Genomic DNA, 27,502 nt, shown 5'->3' on the forward strand with positions numbered 1-27,502 from the left:
TATTTTTGATCCGCTTGCTCACATTGACCAGTGCTACAAAAACCATTGGGTCTTACAAAGATGTTGATTTTGTGTGTGTGTGTGTGTGTGTGTGTGTGTCACCACACTTACGTGCTCAGCACATCTGGGTGGCAGCCCCATCCCAGCCAGCACCAATTCCCCGGGCAGCTCAGTTGAGAAGAGGGCAAGACCGGCCAAACATCTATTGTGCTTCTTGCTTCCTGCACTTCTTGCTGTGCCCTGCAGTGTACAATCCAGAGTGTGGGGAAACTACCATGCAAGCAGGTCGTTATCTTTGAAGGTCCACTTGCTTCCTTCCCTTGGAAGGGCTTTGGTGGCAAAACTGAAGAAGCCCTGTACCCTTGCTTCATTCCTGGGGCTAAACTACACATTACACTGAATGGAGTCTCTGGCTTTTCTTTAGCGACAGGTGTGCGGGAGTCCCAACAATTATTGGGGTGGTAGCATGAGAAGTGGGGCTGCTAGATTTCTCCTTTTCCTCCCCAGCAATGACTTTCCTGAAAAAGTCATTGCTGGGAGGGCCTTTTCACAAGGCCAAGTTCAAGGTTTAACTACTGGTATATATGAAGCCCTTAATGGCTTGGGGCCAGTTTACTCATACAATCACTTCACCCTGTATGTGCCCATTTCAGTCTATGCACTCTGCCCCGCTACAGGCATCACAGCTGTAAAAAAAACTGCTATTTGAGTATCACACAACAACTTTGGAACTCCCTGCCTGTTGACATCAGGAAGGTGCACTCTTTTTCATGCTTAAAACTTTTTTTGTTTAGGCAAGTCTATCTCGACATGTAGATGTTGATTTGTTTTAATCTCTTTTTACAGATTGTTTTAATTATTTCTAGATGCTTTTCGCTGATCATCTTAATATTTCCTGTAAACCACTCAGAGGTTTTATTACAATCAAGCGGCACATACATTTTTGCGAACAAATCCATGAAATACCCCTGGCAGGGCTGGGAGGGTTAGCATAAAACAGGAGGAGGAAGAGGAGGTCCCATTGGTGCCAATGGGATTATTTTCTTAAGCCTTATAGCCGCATGGAGCCCTTGAATTTGCCATGATAATGGATGGGGAGGGAAAGGATAAACCTTCCCTTCCCACTTCCCTCTCTCGCAATTCCAATCCCCTCCTCCATGGCTGCAATTAAAGAAAAAACAGAGATTTGGAAACCTGCTACATATTAATCATGTGCAGTTTTGCCTCCACACAACCCCTGCAGTTTAGCTGCATGCCTATTTTAAAGGAGCATTTTCACACTTTAAAAAAAGTGTGCTGCACAACTACTTACCATTATAATTACTCCTTTTTTTGCAAATTACTAGTGTAAACAGGAATCTTAAATTCACCTCCCAGCCAAGTAATTATATTTTTCTCACCATGGGCTAATATAACCAATACACTTTCAGAAAAAATACCCTCTCATTTATTCCATTTAGATGCTTTGTAGTATTTTTTTTAAGCATACTGTACTATTATTATGGGGCTGCAGCTCTGTAGGGGCCTGGGGCTTATGAAACTGAACTTCCTGTTCCATCCAAACCACCCCCACCCCCGCTTACCCTCAAAATCAACTGTGGAGGGCTGGCGCAGATTTTGGAGATACCTGGTGGGGGTAGAGGAAACAAGAGTCCCTGTTACACCAGTGGAAGCATGCTGGTGCAACAGTACATCGAAACCATGATTATTCTTCGCTACGATTGCAACATCTCTGGCAAACTGGAATCTCACATTCATCATCTGCTCACCTCCTGGGAGAGGAATTTTGTTTCACCTTGGGCTAATATAACCAATGCATTTTCCCATTCATTTACACGCTAAACTAAAGCAGGAGGCCAGATGTCTCAGGGTTATTGGGACTGCGATGCTATGCAAGCTGACTTGGGAGCAAGTCCAACTGAGCTCAGTAGTAAACACAGATAGGATCAGGCTGCGTGCGTCCTGCTCCCAGTCAAATTGTTCACATCAGAAACCGAAGGACCTGGCTACTGAGTCTCAGGAGAGACTCACACATGTGTTGTTACTGGGATTCCTGAAAAATATATGGCACTAAGTGTAAAAACCATATCTATTGGAAAATGTCCTGTTGCACAGCAAAGACTCCAGAGAAGATCACCACTGCTTTGTTTGCTTTTTTCAAATATATAGCTGGTGGGCTGCAAGGGTGTCCATGAAAGGCTGCACAAGGTAATCTGTTGAGAAGTAGAAGATCAAGCCAAAGGTGATGGAGATGGGAAGGGCAGGTAACGCTTTCTTGAATACTGCCAGCAGCAAAAGAGTTAAACACAGGCCCTAAAGAGGAGGAGAAAAACGTTACTCGGAAGAAGGCCGGGTTATTTGCCCCCTTAAGAGATAAAAACCAATAGATAAAATATTGGAAGTGTCTTGCAGTATTTCAAAAGACTAAGGTCAAAATCCCAACACACATATTTTTATTTTATTTTATTATTTATTCAATTCATACACTGCCCTATATACCGCCCTATACCTGAGGTCTATGCTATGCTTAAGTCTACTAGGCCTAACAGATTTATAATGGTATAAACTTTTGTGGACTGCAGAGTACCTCCTCAACGATCAACAGCTCCCCCTCTTACCTTGCTTAATGTGCAAATTTCTAGGTAGAAAGTATTTTGATGCATTGAATAGAATGAAAGTTTATGAGTCATGGTGGAGGGGAGAGCAAGTGTACAAATTCAACAGGTCTTTGTTTGTTTTGTTGCTATTTTGTTAATGTTGTTAATATTGTTTTATAGGTATGAATGTTGGCGTATTTTGTGAATCCTATAATATGATTTTTGGTGTAACTGTGATGTTTAGCTTATTTTTTTTAGTTGCTTTTTTAATAGTGTTACATAGATGGGAATTGTTTTAATTGGGATTTGTGATTGTTTCACTGATGATTTGTTAAGATTTTATACGATTTATGCTGTATTTGTGATGTTCCATAATGCTATTTTTCTCTTTTGTTTGTAAGCAGCTTTGGGATTTATTTGAATAAAAATCGGCATAGAAATAGAATCATTCAATCAACCAACCAACCATCACCAACCCAGCACCCTCCAGGTGTTTTCAGACTCCAAACTCCCATCAACCCCAGCCAACATGGCCGAGTTCTTGTGGGGTGAGTTCTCACCTTTTAGGGGGTGGGCCCCGTGTGGGCAGGCATCTTCCGCAGCTGAAATCGATTCAGCTAGCCTGGCTTTATGGCATAACACCAAGACATAACCTATCGATTTCACTTACTATGAGGATGGCTACGAAACAAGCCAGAGTTGTATTCCAGTCACCGCTAGCAGTGGCGGCTGCTTTGCCCACAAGTACACTGTAGAATATGAAGTCCCCAAGACCCAATTTGACGCCTCCTGTTTAGAAGGGAGGGAAAGAAAGGATTCCGTCAGCTCTGCGGAATTGCTATTCTGACAAGAAACGCAGTGCCGTTATCACCAACCGTTCTCCGCTTATTATCGGGGCCAAAATCATCATGGCATTTGCAGCTCCCTAGTGGGTGGGGAAAGAGAACACTGATCTAGAGAAACTGGATCACGTTTCTTATACTTTACATCCATTGCAGATCTGTGCCAGCATTATCAAGGGTATTTTTTTAAAAAAGAAGAGTGCATTTTTCTGCTTGTCGGTAGGACATCGCTCTTTAGCTTTTGCCAGAAACTGGATGCCATCATAGCAAGCAGTGCAAGATTGTTTAACAGCACTTCAATCCTACACACATTTACACTGGAGTAAGTCTTGCTACACTCGGTAGGGCTTCCTTCTGAGAAGACATACTAAGAAATGCAGTTACTGGCCATGCCAGAGAGGTACTTCTCAAGAGAAAAGGTATTTTCCTATAAGATAATCCGGCTAAAACATCCGAGATGCAGAGAACTCCTGCTTTAAAGGTGGGTTCTGGAGACAGAAAGCCCTTACTCTGAGTTGCACTCAACTTTTTTTTTGGGGGGGGGAGTGAAGTGTGGATTTTAATTCTCCAAAGTTTTGAATCTGTATCTGATCCAGTTCATGGTCAGGCATACATTATGTCCACACAAATCATTAGGGGAAGCCTTGGAGTCATAGCCTCATGTGAGTCCTAACTGAACATCACCATCTGTACTGACAAAGCAAATGATTTGTAATCGTAGCATTTCCAGGACACAGAACTATTGTGGAAAAAGCACTGGAATGCATCGGAATGCAGAGGCATTCCAAGACTCCTCCCAGGAATAGTTTTTAATTTAATTTCCTAGACACTTTTCACAAACTCTCAAAATCACTTCTAAAAGTGCACAATACAAAAATCCTTTAAAGCATGTGCGCGCACACACACGTTATCATAAAAGCAACCCCCTCCATTCCCCAGATATCAGCTTCATCACCAAAATACTATCAGCTGCTGCAGAAATTGACACTCAAAATGCCAGGGAGATGTTAAGAACTCTGCCATAGCCCCAAACCTTTCCATTCCAATTCATGGCATGTAAAGGTAAAGGTAAAGGGACCCCTGACCGTTAGGTCCAGTCGCGGATGACTCTGCGGTTGCGGGGCTCATCTTGCTTTATTGGCCAAGGGAACCGGCATACAGCTTCCAGGTCATGTGGCCAGCATGACTAAGTCGCTTCTGACGAACCAGAGCAGCGCACGGAAACGCCGTTTACCTTCCCGCCGGAGCGGTACCTATTTATCTACTTGCACTTTGACGTGCTTCTGAACTGCTAGGTTGGCAGGAGCAGGGACCGAGCAACAGGAGCTCACCCTGTCGCGGGGATTCAAACCGCCAACCTTCTGATCGGCAAGTCCTAGGCTCTGAGGTTTAACCCACAGCGCCACCCACGTCATGGCATGGTTTGGCATAAATTAGTACAAAAGGACCAAAGATAGCAGAGCTGCTTTGGGTACAAGATGTCATGTTCAGTAGCTGGCATCTCCATTTGAAAGCTTTCAGATAATATAGGCTAGTAAAGACCTCTAACCTGAAGCCTTTGGAAGCTGCTTCTAGCCAAAGGGTGGCATTTGGCTATAGGCACCAACGGACTCAATCTGAAAGGAGCTTCCTATATCTTAAAGATACTAGAGCAGGCTTCACCAACCTTGTGCCCTCCAGATGTTTCTAACTACAACTCCCATCAGCACCAGCCAGACACAGGTGGAAGACACCAAGCTGGTGAACAGAATGTCCAAATTCATATTTTGTGTAAATACCAGCAAAGTGGCCATAAAAGGGTCTCAACTTACTTTCCTCTTCCTCTAAGGGAGGATCGATTGGATGGTCTGTTCTTGAATTTCTCATGTCAGGAACGGCTGGCTCAGTGTAACAACCATCATCATGGTTCTGTTCTCCTTCTGCTGAGAAGACCAAAAGCCACCCGCAACAAGTCAGTACATACAATTATTGGATATATATGCACACAAGCACAAATAAGCTGGAGTTTTCTACAGACTTGCCTACAAATCAGTTGTAAGAAAGAGTCAGTATGTGTCAAAACATTTCACTGTTTCCCAAGCAAGGATTTTCATACAATATTTATATACCACTTTTTTCATCTTAATTTGATGAAGCAGTTCACAGCACAAAGTGAAACCAATAATAATGAAAGTATCATAAACACACACACACATACCAGAACTATATCGATGAAAGCAAATCGATGAAGGCTGAAAGAAGCAGCAGCCTTAATACCATATTGGCCCGAATACAAGCCGCACCAAAATATAAGCCGCAGCTTTAAAATTTGGGGGGGGGGGAGAGAAAATAAGGAAAATACCCAAATATAAACCGCTCTAATCCTCACTGCTCATGGCTGCATATTGCGGGGGGGGGGGGAGAGAGAGCTGTGCTGTGCTGTGTTGCCAATGGCCTTTCCCCTTCCTCGCTCTCTCCTTTCCCGGCCTTGGGGGAGAGGACGGGGAACTATGTGCGGGGCAGGCACTGCTTCACCACGTTCCTGGCGCTGTTTGCCCCACGGTCCTGGCTGCATACCATAAGGTCATGAATATAAGCCGCACTGTAACTTTTCACAGTCAGAATTTGGGGGGAAAGTGCGGCTTATATTCAGGCCAATATGGTACATCAACTAAACAAAGACTTGATGAAACAGCATTTGAAAGGAAAAAGGGACTACAGTTTTTTTAAAAAACAAGCGCAACAGCAGCAAACCCTGCTCCTAGTGGAAGGCATCCTAGCATCCGGAACATTTGGAATAGAATCAGGGATTCACCTGCAGATCTCAGTACTTGAGCCCACTGCCAAATAGATCTGGGTCCGAGAAAAACCTTGGGAGATTCTCACTCATACATAAGTTGTAAGAGGGGCCAGAATTGGCCCTCCTTTCATGGCCAATGCTAACTATTTCACTGAAGTTTAGAACGTCTAATATCAAAAGTAGCCCCCCCCCGTGTGTCATTGAAGTCTCAGTCAGCAAAGTACATCCATCGTTTTTGCCAACTAACAAGATGTTTCAGAATGAATTCACATGCTATTCATAAGCAAATGAAGAGTTAAAAACAAAACAAAACAAAACAAAACAAAACAAAACAAGAGAGTGCATAGGTCACCTTGATCCCATGTCTCTTCAGAAGACCTCCTTCGTGCATTGTCTTGTTTTGCCATTCCCACAGTCCACATCATAGTAGCTATAAAGTAGAAAGGAAAATAATACATGACGAAGCTCCATATTCCATATTATATAATGCATTGCAGGTAGTTACACTTACCCATCAGTACAGTGGTACCTTGGTTCTTGAACTTAATCAGTTCTGGGAGTCCGTTTGATGCCCGAAACCATTCGAAAACCAAGGTGTGGCTTCTGACTGGCTGCATTCAAGCAGAAGCCGCGTCAGATGTTCGGCTTCCAAAAACATTTGCAAACTTACTTTCACTTACTTTCAGGTTTGCAGTGTTCGGGAGCCAATTTGTTTGACAACTAAGCCATTCAGGAACCAAGGTACCACTGTACATAGATTGGTTGCAGTGCGAACTATTTTGCCCAATCCATTAGTTTGTTATTTAAAAAATTCTCCAAACTGAAGAAACACTATGATTCCAAAGTTTTGTTAAGCAAAAACAGATTTTTCATTTTGAAGTAGAACTTCTGCTGGCTGTGTTTGGACAACTATCCAGAGTTTCATAAGCTGAGCAATTCCATTTATGAAGCTTTTTAGCAAAACAAACCATGGTTTATGAAGCCATGGGTGACAACCAGGACCACTTTGCAACAGCTGAAGCACAAAGACCACAGCATACATTAGGCCAATTTCTCCCCATTATGTGCAAACCAGGGAACCAAGAAAGTGTCACCTTTTTGGTGGCAGCTGCAAGCTTGCCACCCTCGGCAGGGCTTGCTTTTATGCGCAGGTGTCAAGGTCTGTTGGAACTACCTCAGGCTGCCCACACCTGTGTCCTGTTCATTAAACAGCTGCACTTCACATTCTCAGTTCCAGGTTCTTTATAGCAGGTGTGGGCAACCTTTGGCCTACCAGATATTGCTGAAATACAACACCCATCACCCTGGCCATTAGCTTGGTGGAGCTGATGGGCACTGTAGTTCACCAATATCTGGAGGATCGAAGGTTTTCTGTAATTGTTGTTGTTGTTTGAATTTATATACCACCCTATACCTGAAGGTCTCAGGCGGTTCACAGTAAAGATCAACATCAAAACCACAATATATATAATCAAAATAAAAACAACCCAATAACACCCCCCCAAGAGACACACTTTAAAAGGGCATAGGATGTTAATAAGGTCAACCAAAGGCCTGGTTAAAAAGAAACGTTTTTGCCAGGCGCCAAAAGATGTATCCCTGAAGGTACCAGGTAAAATTTCCTGGGGAGAACATTCCGTAGATGGGGAGCCACTGCAGAGAAGGCCCATTCTCGTGTTGCCACCCTCCGCACCTCTTGAGGAGGAAGCACACAAAGAAGGGCCTCAGAAGATGATCTCAGGGTCCGGGTAGGTTCATATGTAAAGAGGTGGTCCTTGAGGTATTGGGGTCCTGAGTCAATGTTGCTACACTGCAGGGTATATTCTGCAATGGACGTCCCTACTCCCCCTCTGTTTTACTCACACGAATAAATAAGTGCTGGAAATATGGGCTCATTTCTCTCTTGCGCTGTTTCCACTAACATCCTGAGCGGCCCCTTTGGGCACAAGACAGCCACCAAGTCTGGAGAGAGAGAGAGGGAGAGAAAGAAAGAAAGAAAGAGAGAGAGAAATCAATTTGATCCCAAATCACTTCGTAAGTATTTCATTTTCTTGCCATTTAGCAGCAGGTCATTTTTTCCTACTTATTTTTGTTTTTAAGTATGCATGGCAGACGTATTTCAGTCACTGCAGTGTAAGGGGTTGTTCTATTTATAGATATGCCCTCTTGGCAGCTTACAAGGTAAAATAATCAGAAATCAAATCATGAGCAGCAAATTAAAAACACACAGCTATCAAGTCAAAAAGACCACTTTGAAAAATAGAAAACAGAGGAACACAACTCCATGGCATGGAAGCAGAGCAGAGAAATAAAAATTATCAGAGCTACTGCAGTGCTACCCCAACCAAATAAACTAAGTCCTGGGAAAACAAAAGAGGTATTTACCTAGTGTCAGATAGACACTTATCGGGCGGACCTCTAAGAAGACCATTGCAGACATGGGGCCAATGCTGAAGAGGTGCTGACATACATGGCCCCTGTCCAAACCCCATTGGGTGGGAGAATTTGGAAAAGGGACCTTGGGCAACAACCTCAAGGCATGGGAAGGAACCAGGGGGTGAGGAGCTAGTATTTGGTTCTGATGAATCTGAAACTGGGTCAGTTCAGAGATTTAACCCTTGTCCAGGGTGAAGTGGCTGTCCTCCAAAACAGCCTAAAGCAACTTGGATCCTTCTCAAACCTTTGGGACCAATTCAGAGAGACACAGATGAAAAACAGGGAGGGGAGAGAAGGGGGAGTAGTTTTGTCACTGACAAACCTACACTTAAAAAGTAGGTGCAGCTGCAGCCACATGAACCATGGTTGTTGGGTTCAGATGTAACTCTAAACCAGAGGTCAGCAACCTAACGCCCATGGGCCGGTTCCAGCCCATGAGCCTCCCGGAACCGGCCCAAGGCAGTTTCCGTGGATTGGCGTGGGGATTCCGTGGTTCTTTTTCCGTGGTGCGGACGCCTCCCCCCCATTCCCCCCTCTCCCTCACCACGGCGGAACCTCCTCCCTCCCCCTGGTGCAGCAAATTGCCAGCCAATCGCCTGCTAAGGTTTGAGGCCCTGGCCAATGGGCGAGTGGCGGCTGCGTGTGGCCGAGAGGAGGAAGGCAGCTGGGCTGAGCTGGCCGAGCTCATTTTTAGCAGCCCCTTGTTGGAGCAAGCTGTTTGCTGCCGCCGCCGCTCTACCAAGCATGGCTTCTGTGTCTGCCCTTGTGAGCGGCAGGTGCTGTCGTCGTCATAATGAGCAGCCCGAAAACGGCCGTTTCGGGCTGCTTGTTCTTCCGCCACCGCTGCCACCCTCTGCCTCTCGGCAGCACCCTAGGTAGGCAGGGGGACAGGAGGGTCTGGGGGAGAGAGAAGCCCCCTTTGCCGTGCACGCACATACACATGCACTCCGGCCCACCAGGAGGTTTGTGCTGTGGTGAAGCTTGCCAACCCCTGCTCTAAACTATACTTGGTTCAAACTATGGCTCAATAGACAACAAAAAAGCGGTGGGTCTCTCCTCTTTACTTCCATTCACAGAACGTTACAGGGGAGGGATATAGAAGGGATATACAGTTGACAGTTCATGTCAAAAACATAAACAGAGCTTCTCAACTTGTTCCATTCATCATGATTCCCTAATCCCTGCACCAATCTTTCTGATATTTTCCCCAGTTTTCTTTCTAGGAAGCCTTCTGCAATGCTTGCCGAGGAAGCTGATGTGTCAAGGAGGAGATCTTGGGCCCATTAAAAGGACAAAAACAAATTGTCAATTATTTTATTGTCATCCAGGTGGAAATTCGCTGTGCATGCAAAAGTGAATGTCCTCTGTTGAACCCTGGAAAGCCACTGCTAATCAGTGTGGACAGGACTATGCGACTCAATACAAGTCAGGTTCCCAAGGGTTCCTCTCTCAGCCATCCCCCTGAAAAACGCTGTTATGGAAAAGGGGCCATTAGCTGACTATGAAATATGGCTGGTACAAACACTGATTTAGGCTAGCTCCTGTGAGCTTCCCATTTCCTAGCTAAAGAATGTGATGAAGAATAGAAAACGGAAAATCTCTTCCATTACCCAGTAGTCTCTTCCATTACAGACGTACCGTAAACCGATATGCCTCCCAGAATGACCCAGGCTGACCACTCAGGCAGATACTTAATGAAGACTAAAGCCATCAAGGCACTGATCATGATGAGATAGGCTTGCTGGAGGTGCAAGGGCCCCTTCCAGTGGATGCAAATCATCCCAACGGCTCCAAAATTCCAAATGAAGAAGAACAGGGTGGGATAATCCATGGCCACATTGTAGGTCTTTAGCACTTCACTGCAGAACAAAACAAAAAAAAGTTTAGTCAAGGAAACAAGTAATAACAACAAGAAGAATGATGTTGTTATTTGTACCCTGCCCATCTGATTGGGTTACTCCAGCCACTCTGGGTGGCTCGCAAAGTAACCACTAGAAGACAACATTACAAACAATGTAATGAGGATTTTGCCCTGATGTAAAACACTGGAAGGACAGATCGTGAAGCTGAGGCTCCAATACTTTGGCCACCTCATGAGAAGAGAAGACTCCCTGGAAAAGACGCGGATGTTGGGAAAGATGGAGGGCACAAGGAGAAGGGGACGACAGAGAACGAGATGGTTGGACAGTGTTTTCGAAGCTACAAACATGAGTCTGACCAAACTGCGGGAGGCAGTGAAAGACAGGAGTGCCTGGCGTGCTCTGATCCATGGGGTCACGCAGAGTCGGACACGACTAAACGACTAAACAACAACAACAAAACAGATCAGGGATTCTAATCTTTTCATTATTATCAAACACTCGGAAGTCAGAAACTCACGCTAATCTACTGACAGTCATTGGCTGGTCTCTACCTTTTTCTAGCCCTGCTGAGTTGCTAAGGATCAACAGCACTTACTCACACTTACCCAAGGTAGATGTAGGTGAAGAGGAACAGCAGCATCAGAGATGAGAGAATGAGCCAGCCATGAATGAACTGTTAAAACAGAAGGCAGTGGTACACATGGTTGCTTTGCACAGATTTATCAAAGAAGTGCTCCTCTCCTCAACTAGTTTCTTAACCATACTGCTTGTTTTTCAGGCTATGGCTTGTTTTGCATATAACATGAAGCCATGGCTTGTTTTGGCAAAGTGTGGTTTGTCTGAATTTCTGAATCCAACCCAAAACTATAGTTTTGTTTTTTCGCATCAGACTATGATGCGAAGCCATTGCTTTTTTTGGTGTCTATTGAACCATGGCTTGAACAAAGTATAGTTTAGAGTTACGTCTGAGCCCAACAACCATGGTTCATTTGGCCACCCTGTCCCAAACGCTTGCCACACCACAGAAACACCAAGCCAAGAGCAGCTGGAAAACAAAACAGGCTTTGGGCAAACCATGGTTAAAGCACACCATGGCTTAGACCTATGTGCCAAAGACTTTGAACATGCGGCTTCCCTCTTGAGGCGTTTCGTTCCTTCTCTTTCCAGGGCTTCCTTGATATCAGACTTCAAATGCTGCTACGGTTAACATCAAGAGCAATGAAACAGATGCACCAACCATCCATCAGGCTTTAAGGCATGTTTGCTTTATCGAAACATTTCTGATGCAGCAATCAGGAAGCGCAAGAAATGGAAAGATGAAACTAGAAAGCCCTGGGAATAGTAACCTTTTGGCTCAGAGTGACTTTGAGCAAAAACGTGAAAGGTCAGTGTCTATTTGTGAGTTTTGTTCAGTGTCTTGCTCAGGGATAGGAAACCTGTGGCTCTCCAAGTGTTGTTCAACTGTAAGTCCCATCATGCCTGACCACTGGCTGGGGCTGATGGGAGCTGGAGTCCAACAGCATCTGGGAGGAACACAGGGACAAAAGGTTTCCCATCTTTCTGCTCCAAAGTACTTGTCAGAGATTTCCTTATTACAGGTCCCAAGAATCTTTGGCACGCCACATTCTCTTCAGTTCAGAGGCACCCTGGTGTCCTCCTTGCTTGGGTGCCAGTGTCATCATGTTATACTTTGGTGCACTTTTCTCCCATGTGGCCTGAAATTGACATGCACTATTTGGTTTATCGGTTCAGGGGACACAGAACAAACAAAACCTGATTCATAGAAACTAAGTGGCAACCTCTCTTGGTAATCTGATCCCTTATCTTTTGAAATTTGCCAGTTTGGATGGCCGCAGGTTCCCCATGCCTGTACTAGCCGAAGTCAACCTCCTATGATATGACTTTACTGCACAGCCCCTTAGGAAGCCTGCAGGGATCACCCAGATACTGTTGAAACACAACTCTTTGCAAAGCGATGCATTTGCTATGCATTACCTAAAGAGGCGTTTGTTCTTTCTCCAAGTGCTTCTTCCTGCTCTTTCATTAAATCCTTACAACATTCAATTACCTTCTCTTTAATAAAGTGCCTGAGCTTTATTAAGTTCTTGGGAGGTCATCCAAAACAACTAATAAAGCAGATGAACAACTGGTCGCTGTCTCTCCTTTTAGAGAGAGGGGAAAAAGCTGTTGCGTAAGCACTCTTTGGTGTCTTCTGAAGACCTGCCATCTCCCAACTTCTCACTCTTCATAATGAACTGCTGGATATTCTCCTTGATGCACTTGGGATTGTTTAAAGAGGAGGTCTGTACAATTTCTGACCTCCCCGCTGGACAGAGCCCACCAGATATGTACTGTAGCTTGCCAAGCTCTGTTTTCGTAATCCCAGGCAGACAGCAAGGACAGGCAGTTTAATCAAGTCCCTTGTGGACCACCATATATGGCAGGTGGGCTGCTCTTTGCTCGATGGGTTACAAAATGTGCAGGCCTGTTTTAAAAACACCAATTTCACGCTTCAACACAATCAGGTTTCTTGACCTATTTTGGAATGAAGTGGTCTTTCATTTTGTCTTTTAAAAAAATTGATTCATGTGACACGAAGAAACTCTTTCAGAGCTCCATGTCGGTCTAATCCCATGGAAATGGCTTGCTTACCCAAACCAATTTGAAATATTGTAGACAGGCACAAAATGATGTATCCTGCAACTTTCTTAATATCTGTAGGGTTGCCAACAAAAACCACACTAAACCAGTTACTGGATGACCATACATTCCATGTTGCTGAATCTAAAATTTGGACTCCCTCCTTGCCTATGACCAAGTTATCAGTCCTTTCATTTAAGGAATGAGAATCCCCAAATTATTGGAAGGGGAGTTTTGGGACTCCATGGGATTGTACCATGCAAGGTGCAGTATCAGTCCAAACCTTCTCACTCAGAACTATGGCCAAACAGGGAAATAAACAGACAGGGTAAAAAGATACAGTGGTACCTCTGGATGCGAACGGAATCCGTTCTGGAGCCCCGATTGCATCCCGAAGAGACCGCAACCTGTGTCTGCATGCGTCATGACTCGCCGCTTCTGCGCATGCACGTGACGTCATTTTGAGTGTCTGCGCATGTGCAAGCGACGAAACCCGGAAGTAACGCGGTCCGTTACTTCCGGGTCGCTGCGAAGCGCAACCCGAAAACGCTCAACCTGAAGAAACTTTAACCCAAGGTATGACTGTACGTTTATGGAAGTAAGTCTGGTTCAGAAATGATAATTGGCATATTAATTCTGAGCCTAAGCACAGGACTTGCCCAGCAATATCATAGCAGAATTTTGGAAACAGCACAATGCATCTTTAGCTCTTAAAATAACATTATAAAAGCTAAGGGGGAAGTCTGAAAGGGCTCTCACCATAGGGAGAGCCTGAAGTGAGTGCCTAAATTTAAACGATTCTGCAGGTTTTCAATGTTCTTCTGTTTGTAGTGAAGAAAAGCTGGTTGTGGAAGGCATCTATTGGCTGCTGCGTATTATACCAGGTAGCCCATGTGGTGTCGGTGACATGCTATTGGACTACAACTCCCATCATCACTGTCCATGCTGGCTGGAGCTAATGCAAGTTGAAATCCTACATCTATTAGGCATCAGGTTAGCTACCTTGGCATAGGGCATCACCAACACACTTCCCTCCCTGGAAATTTTTTGAAATAGTTTGTCAGTTGTTCCTGGATGATACCTCTAGAAATATATCTAAACTGCTTTTAAAAACATCTCTGAGCCTTAAAAAATAATAATGTGAGCAATACACTTGAATGGAGGAGCAAAAACCCATGACCGGTTTCTGACTTACAGGTATACAAGGCAAATTGAGAAGATCCATTGTGAGGACTGCTAAAATGGCATGTCTGTTTTCATCGCTTGCAAATCTTAGGCCATCGCCTTACCTTGTAACAACGGTACTTGTATAATAGAACCAAGAAGATCGTCATTACTACTATGACACTGATCATGATTATGGTATTCAGCACAGAGTTCAAGAGACGCTGGCCCACATTGGGCGTGTCTTCCGTAAATGGGGTATAAATCCTGCAAGAAAAGCATAGCATGTCTTTTTCTTTAAAAAAAGTGGTTTTGCTCTGGCACAAATCGATCATCGACACAAACTCAGCCCTCCAAGTTGTGTTGTGGATCAGCAATATACTTAAGCCAATGCAAATCCCCAACTCTAATTGACGAAAAGGTGGCAGAAACAAGGTGCATCAACTAGACTCAGAGCTGACCCTTCCTGTAAGTAGGGATTGAGATTCGTATTGGAATAGCAAAGGGTCAATTGCAGAGAAAGGAGGACAGCAAAAGATCAAATGAAAAGAAAGGAGGCTTGTTTGGATGTAGCCTTAGAGGCAATCACATTACCCAGCGTCAGACAAGGACTACTTACAGCTGTCCATTCTTCTCAGTGTAAAACCGCACCGACTTTATGGTTGCAACAACCACAACCATGCACAACGTGACAGGCACAAACAGCATGATCACATGTTTCGCTCCGTATTTCAAGGTCAGCTCTTCCTCCTCGCTATCCACGGCAGCGAGCACTCTGGCGATTCTTTCCGTGTCGGCCGCGTTTCCATCAGCAGTTTTGTTGGAGCTCCCACTGCTGCCGGGACGCCCTTTCTACAAAGGAAGAACATGCAACAGGGGTTAGCAGCTGGCAGGTCCTATACCTGGATCACCAGGTGTCCGCCCAAGTTACCCGGCCTCCATCCCACTCTGCTCATCTGCTCAATTGCCAACCTACCCAAGTTCATTTATCCCACAAAATGTAAATAAGAAAAGAAAAAGAGCATGTTCTACAGCAGGCATAGGCAAACTTCGGCCCTCCAGATGTTTGGGACTACAATTCCCATCATCCCTGACCACTGGTCCTGTTAGCTAGGAATGATGGGAATTGTAGTCCAAACATCTGGAGGGCCGGAGTTTGCCTATGCCTGTTCTACAGGGTGCAGCTTGGAAAACAGAAAGAGCAGGCAGTGCTCCTTGCCCTCAGCAATCCCTCCATTCAATAACCCACCAAAATGATTGGAGGTTGAGGAGACTTTGGCGTGCACAGGGCTTGCCTATGTTCTGCCACAGGGATGAGGACCCTTCTTTCAGACAAAGGTCCATATTCCCTAGTGGGCTATCTTTTGAGGAGGGTGTGTGTAACATGACAGCGGTGGGCAGAAGCATAGGTAAAACACAGATGGGACTCTTACCTTTTGGACTATAAGCTACATTCCCGCCACGCTACAGTCAGAGGTTCTCTCTCTCTCTCTCTCTCTCTCTCTCTCTCTCTCTCACACACACACACACACACACACACACACACAAAATTTGATGCTCCAGGTAAGCAAGATGCTTTTGCTCAGTTTAATTACACATTCGGAATGTGACATTCCAGCCAGAAAAAAAAACACCTGAGGAAGGTGCAATGCTAGTGAAGGCTGTGGCCTGGGGAGAGTCCAGAAGGCTACATTTGGTCTCCAGACCATCTCTGTTTTAGAGAATTTGAGCTTCACCAGCTCCTCTTAACAGGAATATCGTCTCCACCTTATGTCACTCATTCTAAGGCTTAAAAACAAACCCCCCCCCCACAGATAAGTGACTCAGGAAGGCATAAGAAGGAAGAACCCGCACAGAGGACAAGATCAGCATTTTACAAAGTGTTCCTTCTTCCCAGAAGTGGAATATACACCTACCCTGTGCGTGAGTGTTTCTCCTGCTTCTGGTGTTTGTGTGTCATCTTGGTAAGAAGGCAGAAGGGGGCTCTCAGCCGACATCAAGGACGTTCTCTCGTTGCAGGGTTCTTCCTCGCTGTCTGAGTTGTTCATGAAGGTGATCATGCTTCCTCCTTCACAGAGAACCTTGCAGTGCTATATTAGAGACCCACAAAAGGTTGAGCCATGGGAGAACGGCAAGAAAAAGTCAAAATCATGACACCTACAAACTTATTTTGAGCACAGCCCACATAAGGCTACTTACTCACATAATCAAAGCACAATACAATTTAAAACGAAGAAAAACTAGGCATTTTATACGTATCGGCACAAAGCTTCAGGGGAATCCCCACTTACACAGGGGTTCCATTCTGGAGGTGTACAAGTGGGGGTTCCCCTGTTCTGCCCGCCCCCTCACACAGTTTTTGGTGTGCTTGTCAGCGAAGTTGGAAGATGCCTGTGTAAGTTTCAGCAGAGTAAAACATAAAAAAACACCCTATGGGTGATATTCAATGTTAGTCCTACTCAGAGTAGACCCACTGAAGTTCATGAATGTGATTAACTTAAAGGTAAAGGTACCCCTGCCCGTACGGGCCAGTCTTGTCAGACTCTAGGCTTGTGCGCTCATCTCACTCTAGAGGCCGGGAGCCGGCGCCGTCGGCAGACACTTCCGGGTCACGTGGCCAGTGTGACATCGCTGCTCTGGCGAGCCGGCACCAGCGCAGCACACGGAACGCCGTTTACCTTCCCACTAGAAAGCGGTACCTATTTATCTACTTGCACTTAAGGGTGCTTTCGAACTGCTAGGTGGGCAGGAGCTGGGACCGAAAGACAGGAGCTCCACCAAAATTAATGAATCTGTTCTTAGGACTTAGTTGAATACAAAAACATTCTAAATTTAAGCTCATCAATTAAGAGTCTAAAATAGGAGGTCAGCCTAAACAAAAAGGATTTTAAAACTCTTTTAGATATAGCAAGAACTAGCAATGCCAAATTATATTTTCCATTGTCAGAGGCACTGAGACAGGGAAGTATCTTGTGAATCTTATGCTAAACTAGTCCACACTCTGGAACTGTATTTTGTGCCACTTAAAAATGCATATATGCATATACTGTAAATATAAGACACACACAGAGAGGTGTCCATTTTTTGGCAGAAGTAGCTGAAAACAATTTGGAAAAGCCTTGAGGCAAAAGAATATAGGAATTCTGAGTTCCACAGTTCCAAAGATAGACGGACTGGTTTGGAAAAGGATTAATGGCACTTCTGCACTGTGATGATTCTCTGTGGCTCTTACAAGCCGACTCCTAAAGAAAGGAAAGCTGGGAGACTTCCGGGTTAGCGCGATCGGCTAATGGCGGATTCCCTCCGAGCTCCGGAGGGAATCGGCTCCGTGGAAGACGGGTCATGCCGCGGCAGCGACGCGGGGACCCTCAGAAACCACAGGCGCTGAAGCCTGTGGACTTGGTGACTCGGCGGGACCATTTGCACCCTCCCCGACCCGCGAAGAAGCCCTTTTATAGGCTTCGGAGCGGGGGACGGAGAGTGACGTGGTGCTGTGAGTAGACCGCTTCTTCTACGGAGTGAAGCCGAGAGCCATGGCCGGAGAGCGCTGACTTCTTCTTTTGAACATTTGGGCTGCAAAAGTAACAACCCGTGAGTAGTACAGAAATTGGGCTTAAAAATCTCTTTTTAAAATTTGGTACGACCGGGGGAGGTGTAAAAAGGAAGTCCGCCCCCCCGTCTTGCAGACAATTTAAAGCAATAATTGGATAAATAAGGTCGAGAGACCACCTTTCTCTTTGAGAGATAAAAGTTATTAATTTCACGATTTGGCAATATAAGTTTTTTGCTGGAGGATAAGAACTGATTTTAAGGAGCTGATGTGCAACCCCCCGGGATCCGGGAGCGATCCGCGAGAGAGCCTGCTGAGGAGATATAAAGAGTTTGACAGCTGTCAAATGAGCTGTCAAAGTTAGAAAAATTTGCCTTTTGTTATTTCTGCTGGTTATTTTTGATACATTTGACTTTAAGTCGTTGAAAATAAAGGAAAAACAAAAACAAAGTAACTAGACTGTTGGAGAAAGAATACTAAGTAACCAGAACCCCTCTAGAGGGGGTTCTGAGACATTACAATGGCTGCAGATGGAAAAATACAGGCTGATCTCGATAGAATGTTTTTTCTCTTGGGAAAATTACAAGATCAGAGTGAAGCTCTGGCTACAGATGTTATGACCTTGAATTCTAAAGTAAATAATCTTGTTGACGGTGCCAAGGACTCGACACAAGAAAATCTTGCAGCTGAACAAGAAGAGATATGTGCAGACTCAGAGGAGTGGGAAGGAGGAGCTGAAATGTCGCAGGTGAAAAAGGACAACCAGAGGCCTGTAAAAATGGATTACAAAGAAAACAAGACCTGGATGATGAGAATTTGGTTCGAAATTGAAAATGAAGATTGGAGAGACCTCCCCACAGGGAGATCGGAAGACCTATGGATTACAAATTTGATTAAGGTGAAAGTTGGAGCTTTTGGGACATTTGGGACATTTGGACTTAAAAGAAACAAGAAACATGATTTGGGCTCCACTTTTGAATACGGAGGTCTGGTTGGAAGAAATATAGATCCCATTGGGACAGAGCTTCTCCGAGACTTGATGTTCACTATAAAGGACTACCAACAAAACCGGCAGAGAGGGACTGAAAGAGATTTGAGGGCCTTGGACGTGAGGGATCCGGGCTGAGAGCTGATTGTTTGATGGATACTTTTTGGGGATCGAAACCGGGAAAGGGGGGGCGAGAGTTTTGGAACCCAAAGGGTGTATAATTAGATGTTGTTTTCTGTTATTTTGTTTTGTAAATAATATAAAAATTGGGAAATTTGTGGAAGGGAAATTGGGTCGACCTTAGAAAAGTACGTAAAGGATGTGTGTTGAGGTTTAATTTGAGGTTTATAAGTTAAATTTGGTTAATTAAGAAGAATTAAGTAAAATATTAATAAGGTAAAAGTTGGAGATAAGAACTTGCTGAGTTAACCATTGGAGTTGGGATGCAGGAAGGGGAGGTGTGGGGAAGTCAGGGAAAGTGGTTATGAAATTAGGGATTTGAAATTACATGTCTTTGCTTTTGTGTTTGTATGTCGGTGTCGTGTATTGTCTGTGTTTGTGTAAAATGTGAAAACCCAATAAAAATTTTATAAAAAGAAAAAGAAAAAGAAAGGAAAGCTGGACAACATCCCGGAAGTTCAGGATGTGCTCCGAGTGTCTTGATGGAGAATATGTGGTAACTACTACCCACCTAAAGGGACGTGGGTGGCACTGTGGTCTAAACCACAGAGCCTTGGGCTTGCTGATCAGAAGGTCAGCGGTTCGAATCCCCACAACGGGGTGAGCTCCCATTGCTCGGTCCCTGCTCCTGCCAACCTAGCAGTTTGAAAGCACGTCAAAGTGCAAGTAGATAAATAGGTACTGCTCCGGCGGGAAGGTAAACGGCGTTTCCGTGTGCTGCTCTGGTTTGCCAGAAGTGGCTTAGTCATGCTGGCCACATGACCCGGAAGCTGTACGCCGGCTCCCTCGGCCAATAAAGCGAGATGAGCGCCACAACCCCAGAGTTGTCTGCGACTGGACTTAATGGTGAGGGGTCCCTTTACCTTTACTACCCACCTAATCTCCCTTCCCTGATCACCTGCCTCTTAGAGAAAAGCAAGATCCTTTGCTGAAAACCCACTGGTGCTCATCTAGATACGCCTGTGGTGGTGGTGGTGGGGATGGCGAGTTGCAATCAAAGAAACACACTTAAACCAATGGTTAGGGAAAGGAAACCTTCATTCACTGAAAAGTAGTAAACTGCACAGAAAGTTGGCCTTTTAGAATGGTTCACAGTCACGTTTTCCATACACATAAGCAGTGGTAACATGCCCTCCAGGACTGAAGGGCATCAGCGTGGACAGAGCCATCCACCAGGGGTCGGGAATGTGCAGCCCATGGGCCGGATGCAGCCCATGAAGACTGTTTACTGGCCTCCGAACTGAGCCACCCACTCAGCGAATCCCCCGCACGCTGCACTAAACCAGTGCAGCACGGCACGGGGACTCACCGAGCGGTGCTGGAAATCACGTCTGCACATGTGCAGATGCCAGAAATCGCGTCTGCACATGTCCAGACGCCGAAAATCGCTTCTGTGCAGGCGCAATTTTCGGCTCCTGGGCATACGCAGAAGCGATTTCTGGCACCGCAGACATGCACAGACGCAATTTCCGGCATTGCGCTGCATCTGTCCGGCCCACAGATGATTTCCATCGGAGTGATCCAGCCCATGGCCGGTAAACCTTGCTGACCCCGCCATACACACTCACACTCATGCCAGATTGCTGTTCCCTTTTGTTTCCTGAAAGAAGCACAATGCTGCACCAATGCATTTAGATTCAGCTTCTGAGCGGCCTATGAGCCTACAGTAGGGTGGAAGCCAGTGGGGAAACACACTCCCCACCTCATCGCAGGGTTCAGCATCCGCCCTGCCCAAACTGATTTGTGGCTGTATCTTCATAACAGCTTTCTGAAAACACTTTGGAACATAATAATCACTACACACAAAGGGAAGGAAAAATCACATGTGCTGGAAGTGGTTCTGAATCTCTGGATGCTATCCTTCAATACAGATTTTTGTAACATTGAGCAGGGCCTCCCAAGTTTGAAATCCAGGCCTCAGAGGTTGAAATCTACCGAGAATTAGGAAACTTCGATTCTATGCTAAGTTCTACCTGCTATCTTGCTTCATGTTGTAATCTAGACCAAGCAAAATGAAATATTTACACTTGTTCCCTGTTATCTGATAAGCCCAACTCACGCTCAGCTTCCTCTAAGGAAGAGATGGGGAGACACTAGGATGGTTTGCAGTTGACCAGCAAGGGTTTCCAACTTTGAATACTTCAATATTAGCAAATAAAAATAAACAAATCTCTTCCATGGCTGGCCTTATGCTAGTGCTTCTCTCTCTCAGCCTCAAGAGTTCCTCTGCTGTAGGAGAGTATGAACTGGCTGCTCTTGACTACTGGCCAGTTTTAGAATTTGATATATACAAATCCAATCTGTATTAACCCCTATGCAAATTTGTACTTTTATGTGTATGTCAATGTATGGCTTAGGGCAGTCTTTACCAATGAGTGCCTTCAAGATGTTTTGGACTACAACTCCCATCAGCCCTAGCTAGCACGTGTTGGGTTATTTTAGATATGCAGTCCAAAACAATGAGAAGGCACCCAGCTGGCAAAGTCTGGTTTCTAGGTTGTGAAGCTTGACATTTAATTCACAAATGGAGTCAGTTTTGTCTGTCCAGGTCCAGACGCATTTGCTTTTGTTCCGCTGTTGGGTCTAGTTGGACTGTGGAAAGTTGGACAAGGGCACCCCTCTAGTTCAAAACATCTTATGATCAACAAGGCTCTGGAAATGGTTGTGGGAGTTCAGCCAGAATAAGAGGAGAATAAAAGGAGGTATGGTGGCCATCGTCAAATATCTAAAGGGCTGTCACATGGACGATGGAGCAAACTTATTTTCTCCTGCTCCGGAGGGTAGGACCCAAACTAATGGCTTCAAGTTACAAGAAAGGAGATTCTGACTAAACCTCAGGAATAACTTTCTGACAGCAAGAGCTCTTCGACAGTGGAACGGACTCCCTCAGAAGATTCCAGACTTTCCTTTCTTGGAGATTTCTAAGCAGGGGTTGGATGGCCATCTGCCATGGATGCTTTAGTTGAGATTCCTGCATTGCAATTCTATCACCGTGTCTTCTTCAGCTTTGGAAAACAAAAAATGAGGTGATATCTCCACAGAACATATGCTTAAAGAGCTCAAGTGTGTGTTGTGTCGCACTGCTGATGATGCGTGTTTGTTTGGACTAGCAGCAATTGGCAAGGGGACCGACAAGTTCCCATGTGGCTTGTGATTATCAGGCGCACTGGAGTCAGGTTGACTGAAACAAACATGACAAGATTTGCTGCACGAGCACAGAAGTGGAGCATGAAAAGGGCTCATCTACAGAGTGGATATTTTAGAAGTAGACACAATCTGCTCCTGTTGTGCATTTACTGTATTTTTCGCTCTATAGGACACATTTTCCCCCTCCAAAAATGAAGGGGAAATTTGTGTGTGTCCTATGGAGCGAATGCAGGCTTTCGCTGAAGCCTGGAGAGCCCTGTGCACACCAACACCTCTCGCTCTCCAGGCTTCAGGCAGCTATCCGCAAGCCTTTGGAGCACTCCGAAGGCTTGCGGATGGCAGCCTGAAGCCCGAAGCCCGGGGAGTGCAGCGCCAACTGCCACTGCGCTCTTCTGGGTTCAGGCAGCAATCCGCAAGCCTTCTGAGCCTGGCGGGAGTTCCCACCACGCTCCGAAGGCTTGTGGAACGCAACCTGTTCTCCGCAAGCCTTCTGAGCATGGCGGGAGTTCCCGCCGGGCTCCGAAGGCTTGCGGATAGCCTGTTCTGGGGACTGGGGAAGCCCGTCCCCAGCCCCGCAAGCTGCGACGAGGTTGTGCGCAATCTCGCCGCCTCTCCTGGACCTGTTTTGGGGGCTGGGGTCGGGGCTTCCCCCGTCCCCAGCCCTGCAGGCTCCGGGAGCTCTTTGGGGCTGGGGGGGAATAATTCCCCCCTTTATTCCCCCCCCTAAAAACTAGGTGCGCCCTATAGTCTGGTGCGCCCTACAGAGCGAAAAATACAGTACATGGTCCTTTAAATCTACAGGCTCTGGGGGTTTCTTCCAGAACTTGTGCTTCTCTTATCACATGGGAAACAGGTCTAACTGTGAGACAAGCATGGAATGTACAGTTAGGCACTCCACTTTCTTTATAGGCCTTTTTGAGGGCCAGTCCTCACATTTCTTACCAGTACTTTTAACAAAAAAAAATTGTAGTTCTCTTCACTGCTCCTTTAATATTACCCTCTCTCATCTTTGACTATGCATCCTTAAAAAAGAAAAAACGCGTATGACTAAATGAGTATCTCTGAGCATGAATGGAGTCCTTTTCCTCCACACTGAGCTCCTGCAATCTACTCCCACACAGTTAAGGAACAGGGCTTCCCCCTAGGGCAGGTGACAAGGCTCCCAGGAAATCCTCAATAGTAGCATCTTTCAATTTTAAGAACAAGATTTAATTTCCTTCCACAGGGCCTGTAAGACAGAGCTATTCTGCCTGGCTTTCAATTTGAACTTAACCTGATTTTTTTATTCCCCTTCCTTCCCCCCCTCTCCCCTTTTTATGAAGATTACCCACTCTGGGATCCCACAGCTAATTCTCCCCTGGTATCCTCGCTGGCCCAAATAGGACTAATTTAGCCAGCTAGCTCTGGTGATCATCTAATGTTTATTGGATGGATTTTCCACCTAAATTGTTTTATGCTGTTTTTGTTGCAGCAATTAAGTGTTTTAAATTTGTTGTTAGCTGCCCTGAGCCTGGTTTTTTGAATCGGGAAGGGTGGGGTATAAATAAAATTATTATTATTATTATTATTAACAGAATCCCGATGACACAATCTGTTCTTGGTAACCTTTGCACAACTTGCAATTTCTGGTGTTCTCGCACACGATTGCTAAACTTTTATATCTACATACTTTTAGCCCTACTTTGTGCTATGTCCCCAGCTGGGATCGTGAGCTGATAATTTACCCACAACACCGGCTGGCATATCATTACAAAACAAAAAAAGGCATCTTGTTTACAATGTGCCAGGTTAGAACAATGCAATCTTTAGAGAGTCAGGAGCCAAGGTTACTTTTCTAAAAGGTACTTTGCTTTCCCTGAAATGCTTAGGATTGACACCCAAGGAAACATTCTCAAGGTTAGGTGGAAAATGAGAGTATGAAGGTCAAGCAAGGAAATTATCACAACCTGCAGAAGCTGAACCACCTCCCCCCCCCCCTTGTTGCCCTGTGGGAAAGAACATGCCTTACACCAAGTCAGACCATTGGTTGATCCAGCTCATCACTGTCAACACTAGGGCTGGGTGATACTGGTATATTGATATATTGCCAGAAACCAGTTTGAAGTCCATAATGTGATATTGGTTTGAGAAGTTTTGACCTGGCAATATACAGTCATACCTTGGATCCCAAACACCTTGGTAATCAGGACGTTTTGGCTCCCGAATGCCGCAAACCCAGAAGTGAGTGTTCCAGTTTGCTAACATTCTTCAGAACCCGAACATCCGGCGGGGCTTCTGTGGCTTACGATTTGATTTCCGAACATCAACTTTTGGAAGTTGAACGGACTTTCGGAACAGATTCCATTTGACTTCCAAGGTACGACTGCATCGTGAATCATGATGTGAGTGTGTGTTGTGCAAAAATCACAATGTGAGAATTACGTGAAAGCCAGCCAATGCCTCTGTATAACTCCATCTTATTTCAGACATTGTGAGGTATAGGTATATTGTGATGTTTCATTGCTGATATATCACTATGTTGAAAACCAAATATCACCCAGCCCTAGTCAACACTAACTAGCAGTGCATTTCCAGGATTTTGGACATTTCATGTGGGTGACTGAATCAGAGTACCTGCAAAGCAGATATTGCCTTTTAAATAAGGAAGGACCCTGAAGTCTTGCTATAGAGTATTAACATTGCTTATTGTATTCTGTGTGTGTTCATGCTCACTCTTGTAATAAACAGCTTTGTTTGTTTTTTGAATAGCAGAGTAGCTTATACATGCACCGTTGTCATGTTTTTAAAGGATGAAATAGAAATCTACTCAGTTAAAAATGGAACTATTAAGCACAATTAGTTATTCAACCTAACAAAGCGATACTAGAACTAAAGCTATTATAATTTGTAAGGATTAAATATGCAATTTTCCCTTGTTTATTGTTTAGGGTAAATGACAAAGGCAAAGCATCCAGCTACTTCAGTTGAAGCCATGGAATTAAGGGACCAGTATGGCAAAGCATAGGGATGCGGGTGGCGCTGTGGGTTAAACCACAGAGCCTAGGGCTTGCTGATCAGAAGGTCAGCAGTTTGAATCCCCGCGACGGCGTGAGCTTCCGTTGCTCGATCCCTGCTCCTGCCAACCTAGCAGTTTGAAAGCACGTTTGAAAGTGCAAGTAGATAAATAGGTACCGCTCCGGCGGGAAGGTAAACAGTGTTTCTGCGCGCTGCTCTGGTTCGCCAGAAGCGGCTTAGTCATGCTGGCCACATGACCCGGAAGCTGTACGCCGGCTCCCTTGGCCAATAAAGCGAGATGAGCGCCGCAACCCCAGAGTCGGTCGTGACTGGACCTAATGGTCAGGGGTCCCTTTACCTTTACGGCAAAGCATCAACATATCCCAGGGCTTTCCCCCACACCTTTTGAGTCCTACAACCTTCCTTGGGGCTGTTTAAGAAAGTAAGTCTGTATACCCAGAGGCAAGAAAGCTAAGGTCAAGGAGCTGGTGCCCTTAGCTCCCCCATTATACACTATGTATTTGTTTTATTATTTTTAAAATTATAAACCACCACATTGGATGCCTGAGCAGAAAGGCAGTATAGAAATCATTTCTTGTACTAAATCCCATGACAATCAAACTCAGCATGCAGTTACTGATGAATTTGTTTGAAGCTGCCTTAGGACCAGCATTTAAATTGCAAGAATAAACAACACAACTATCTTTTGATTATCGTTCTCAAATACAAAAGAAAACATTTTAGCACACAAATCATTTTGAATACGCTTGTGAATTGTGATGCTAAAATTTTAAGTCTCTTGAAAGTTTTGATTTCAGGCACATCAAAATCTCACTGTGCACACCTTTTTCTTTGCACATTTTGTCACTAATTCCTTCAGGTCAAGCGCTGATGCATGCCAAGCCAACTCTTTTGCAACATTGTTGAGTGTATGTAAGTTTTTATAAATTTGAGCTATGAGAAACTATGTTCACCACTTGCCACTGACAATGGAATTTTGAGAAGGATCCTTGGAACAACAGAAACATTAGACACATCATCCATTACTCTTTATGGCAGCACAGGCTATGGAAGACTTCAAGCTATTGCTGTAAGTTCGCCACACAGTTCTTCAGCATCAGTATCTTCGTTTCCATTGTGCATCCATGATTTCTGCAATTTTTGCAAGCCTCAAGTAGATTTTTTTGTTGATACTATATACTGTATCTACTTGATATATACATTTTTTAAAAATCTAATGTATGAATTACTTCAAAGATGATAAAATTCTTCAAAATGTAAAAGGAAAATCTTATCAGAAAATTATAACAAAAACTAATTTGTAGAAAACTGTGCCCCTCAAAAGTCAGTACTGCACTCCTCTGAAGTCTGCACCCTAGGCAGCCGCCTAGTTGACCTAATGATAGCACCCACCCTGGTCATAGGCTAGCAGCAGCTAAGCTCACATTTTCAATGTTGTTGTTGCAATTAACTAATTAAACTCATACGCCACCCTGGAGACAACACTTTCTATAGCGTACCATAACTGTGATCAGATAAGTGCCTCTAAGACAACAGCCAGCAATACACTTTTCACTTTCCTTGGACAGGAAAACAAAAACATAAAACGATGAATTCGGGAGTGCTCATTTAAAAGGGCAATGCAGAAACACCCAAAAGATTACTGATGGCAGAAATCAGGCATAGGCAAACTCGGTCCTCTAGATGTTTTGGGACTACAACTCCCATCATCCCTAGCCAACAGGACCAGTGGTCAGGGATGATGGCAGTTGTAGTCCCCCAAACATCTGGAGGGCCCGAGTTTGATTATGCCTGGCAGAAATAATAACACCCACACTGAAGATCTTCCTGCACTAAGAGCAGGGAGGCATTTTAAATGTTTTACCACTCCCTGGTAAAGAGGAAGTCTGCAGGGCACAGTTCCCTCCGGCGTTCCCCACTCCAGGCCCATAGCAGGGATCCACACTCAGGGAGAGAGTCCTGGGAGATCCCCCCCCCCTTTTCCCTCTTACCTAAGGCGACCTCTTCTTCCCACCCACTCGCATCGCGGTCTTACTTTGCTGCCCGCAGCCCTTTGCACCGGATTCAGTCCAAGGCTGTAATCCTTGAAAGCCAGAGAGACGCCCGGAAGTCGGGAGCTGCCGGGCAGAAAGCGCTCGCTTGCACCGCGCCTCCGAGACCCTCACCTGGCTGGGTCGCGCCGCCCGGCCGGCCGGATTCTGCCGCGACCCGAAGCCACGAGTTCCAGGACTTCTTCACCTGGCCGCCCGGCTCCTTAACCCCTCCGACGGCTCTTCCGCTCCTGATTGGCTCCGGCGCGTTC

The 27,502-nt window shown here is 45.2% G+C and overlaps 1 protein-coding gene across 3 annotated transcripts; it reads right to left on the bottom strand.

Annotated features, from left to right (window-relative positions):
- PSEN2 (presenilin 2) lies at positions 1 to 27,502 on the bottom strand. Of its 3 annotated transcripts, none has more exons than XM_081186452.1 (11): positions 27,366 to 27,502; positions 16,237 to 16,410; positions 14,940 to 15,172; positions 14,446 to 14,587; positions 11,122 to 11,189; positions 10,293 to 10,513; positions 8,082 to 8,180; positions 6,571 to 6,648; positions 5,251 to 5,358; positions 3,268 to 3,386; positions 1 to 2,313 (listed from the first exon to the last, which is right to left on the bottom strand). In XM_081186452.1, exons 2-11 carry the CDS (start codon positions 16,378 to 16,380, stop codon positions 2,158 to 2,160), a joined length of 1,368 nt encoding a protein of 455 aa, XP_081042578.1. In that variant the 5' UTR covers positions 16,381 to 16,410; positions 27,366 to 27,502; the 3' UTR covers positions 1 to 2,157. The 3 variants fall into 3 exon arrangements, with proteins under 3 accessions (XP_081042578.1, XP_081042576.1, XP_081042577.1); XM_081186450.1 differs by having other exon boundaries at positions 5,251 to 5,361; XM_081186451.1 differs by lacking the exon at positions 27,366 to 27,502 and adding an exon at positions 27,192 to 27,212 and having other exon boundaries at positions 5,251 to 5,361.

The sequence above is a fragment of the Podarcis bocagei genome, assembly GCF_964188305.1.
Source record: "Podarcis bocagei genome assembly, chromosome: 3".
Lineage (NCBI taxonomy): Eukaryota > Metazoa > Chordata > Lepidosauria > Squamata > Lacertidae > Podarcis > Podarcis bocagei.

Excerpts from the sequence above, each read along its gene's own strand:
- PSEN2 (XM_081186450.1), bottom strand. The coding sequence starts at position 16,380 with ATGATCACCTTCATGAACAACTCAGACAGCGAGGAAGAACCCTGCAAC. Across the intron at positions 15,173-16,236 it reads GAGAAACACTCACGCACAGG|AAAGGGCGTCCCGGCAGCAG; the intron begins GTAGGTGTATAT and ends CTTCCTTTGTAG. Across the intron at positions 6,649-8,081 it reads TCCAGCACTTATTTATTCGT|CTACTATGATGTGGACTGTG; the intron begins GTGAGTAAAACA and ends TCTACTTTATAG.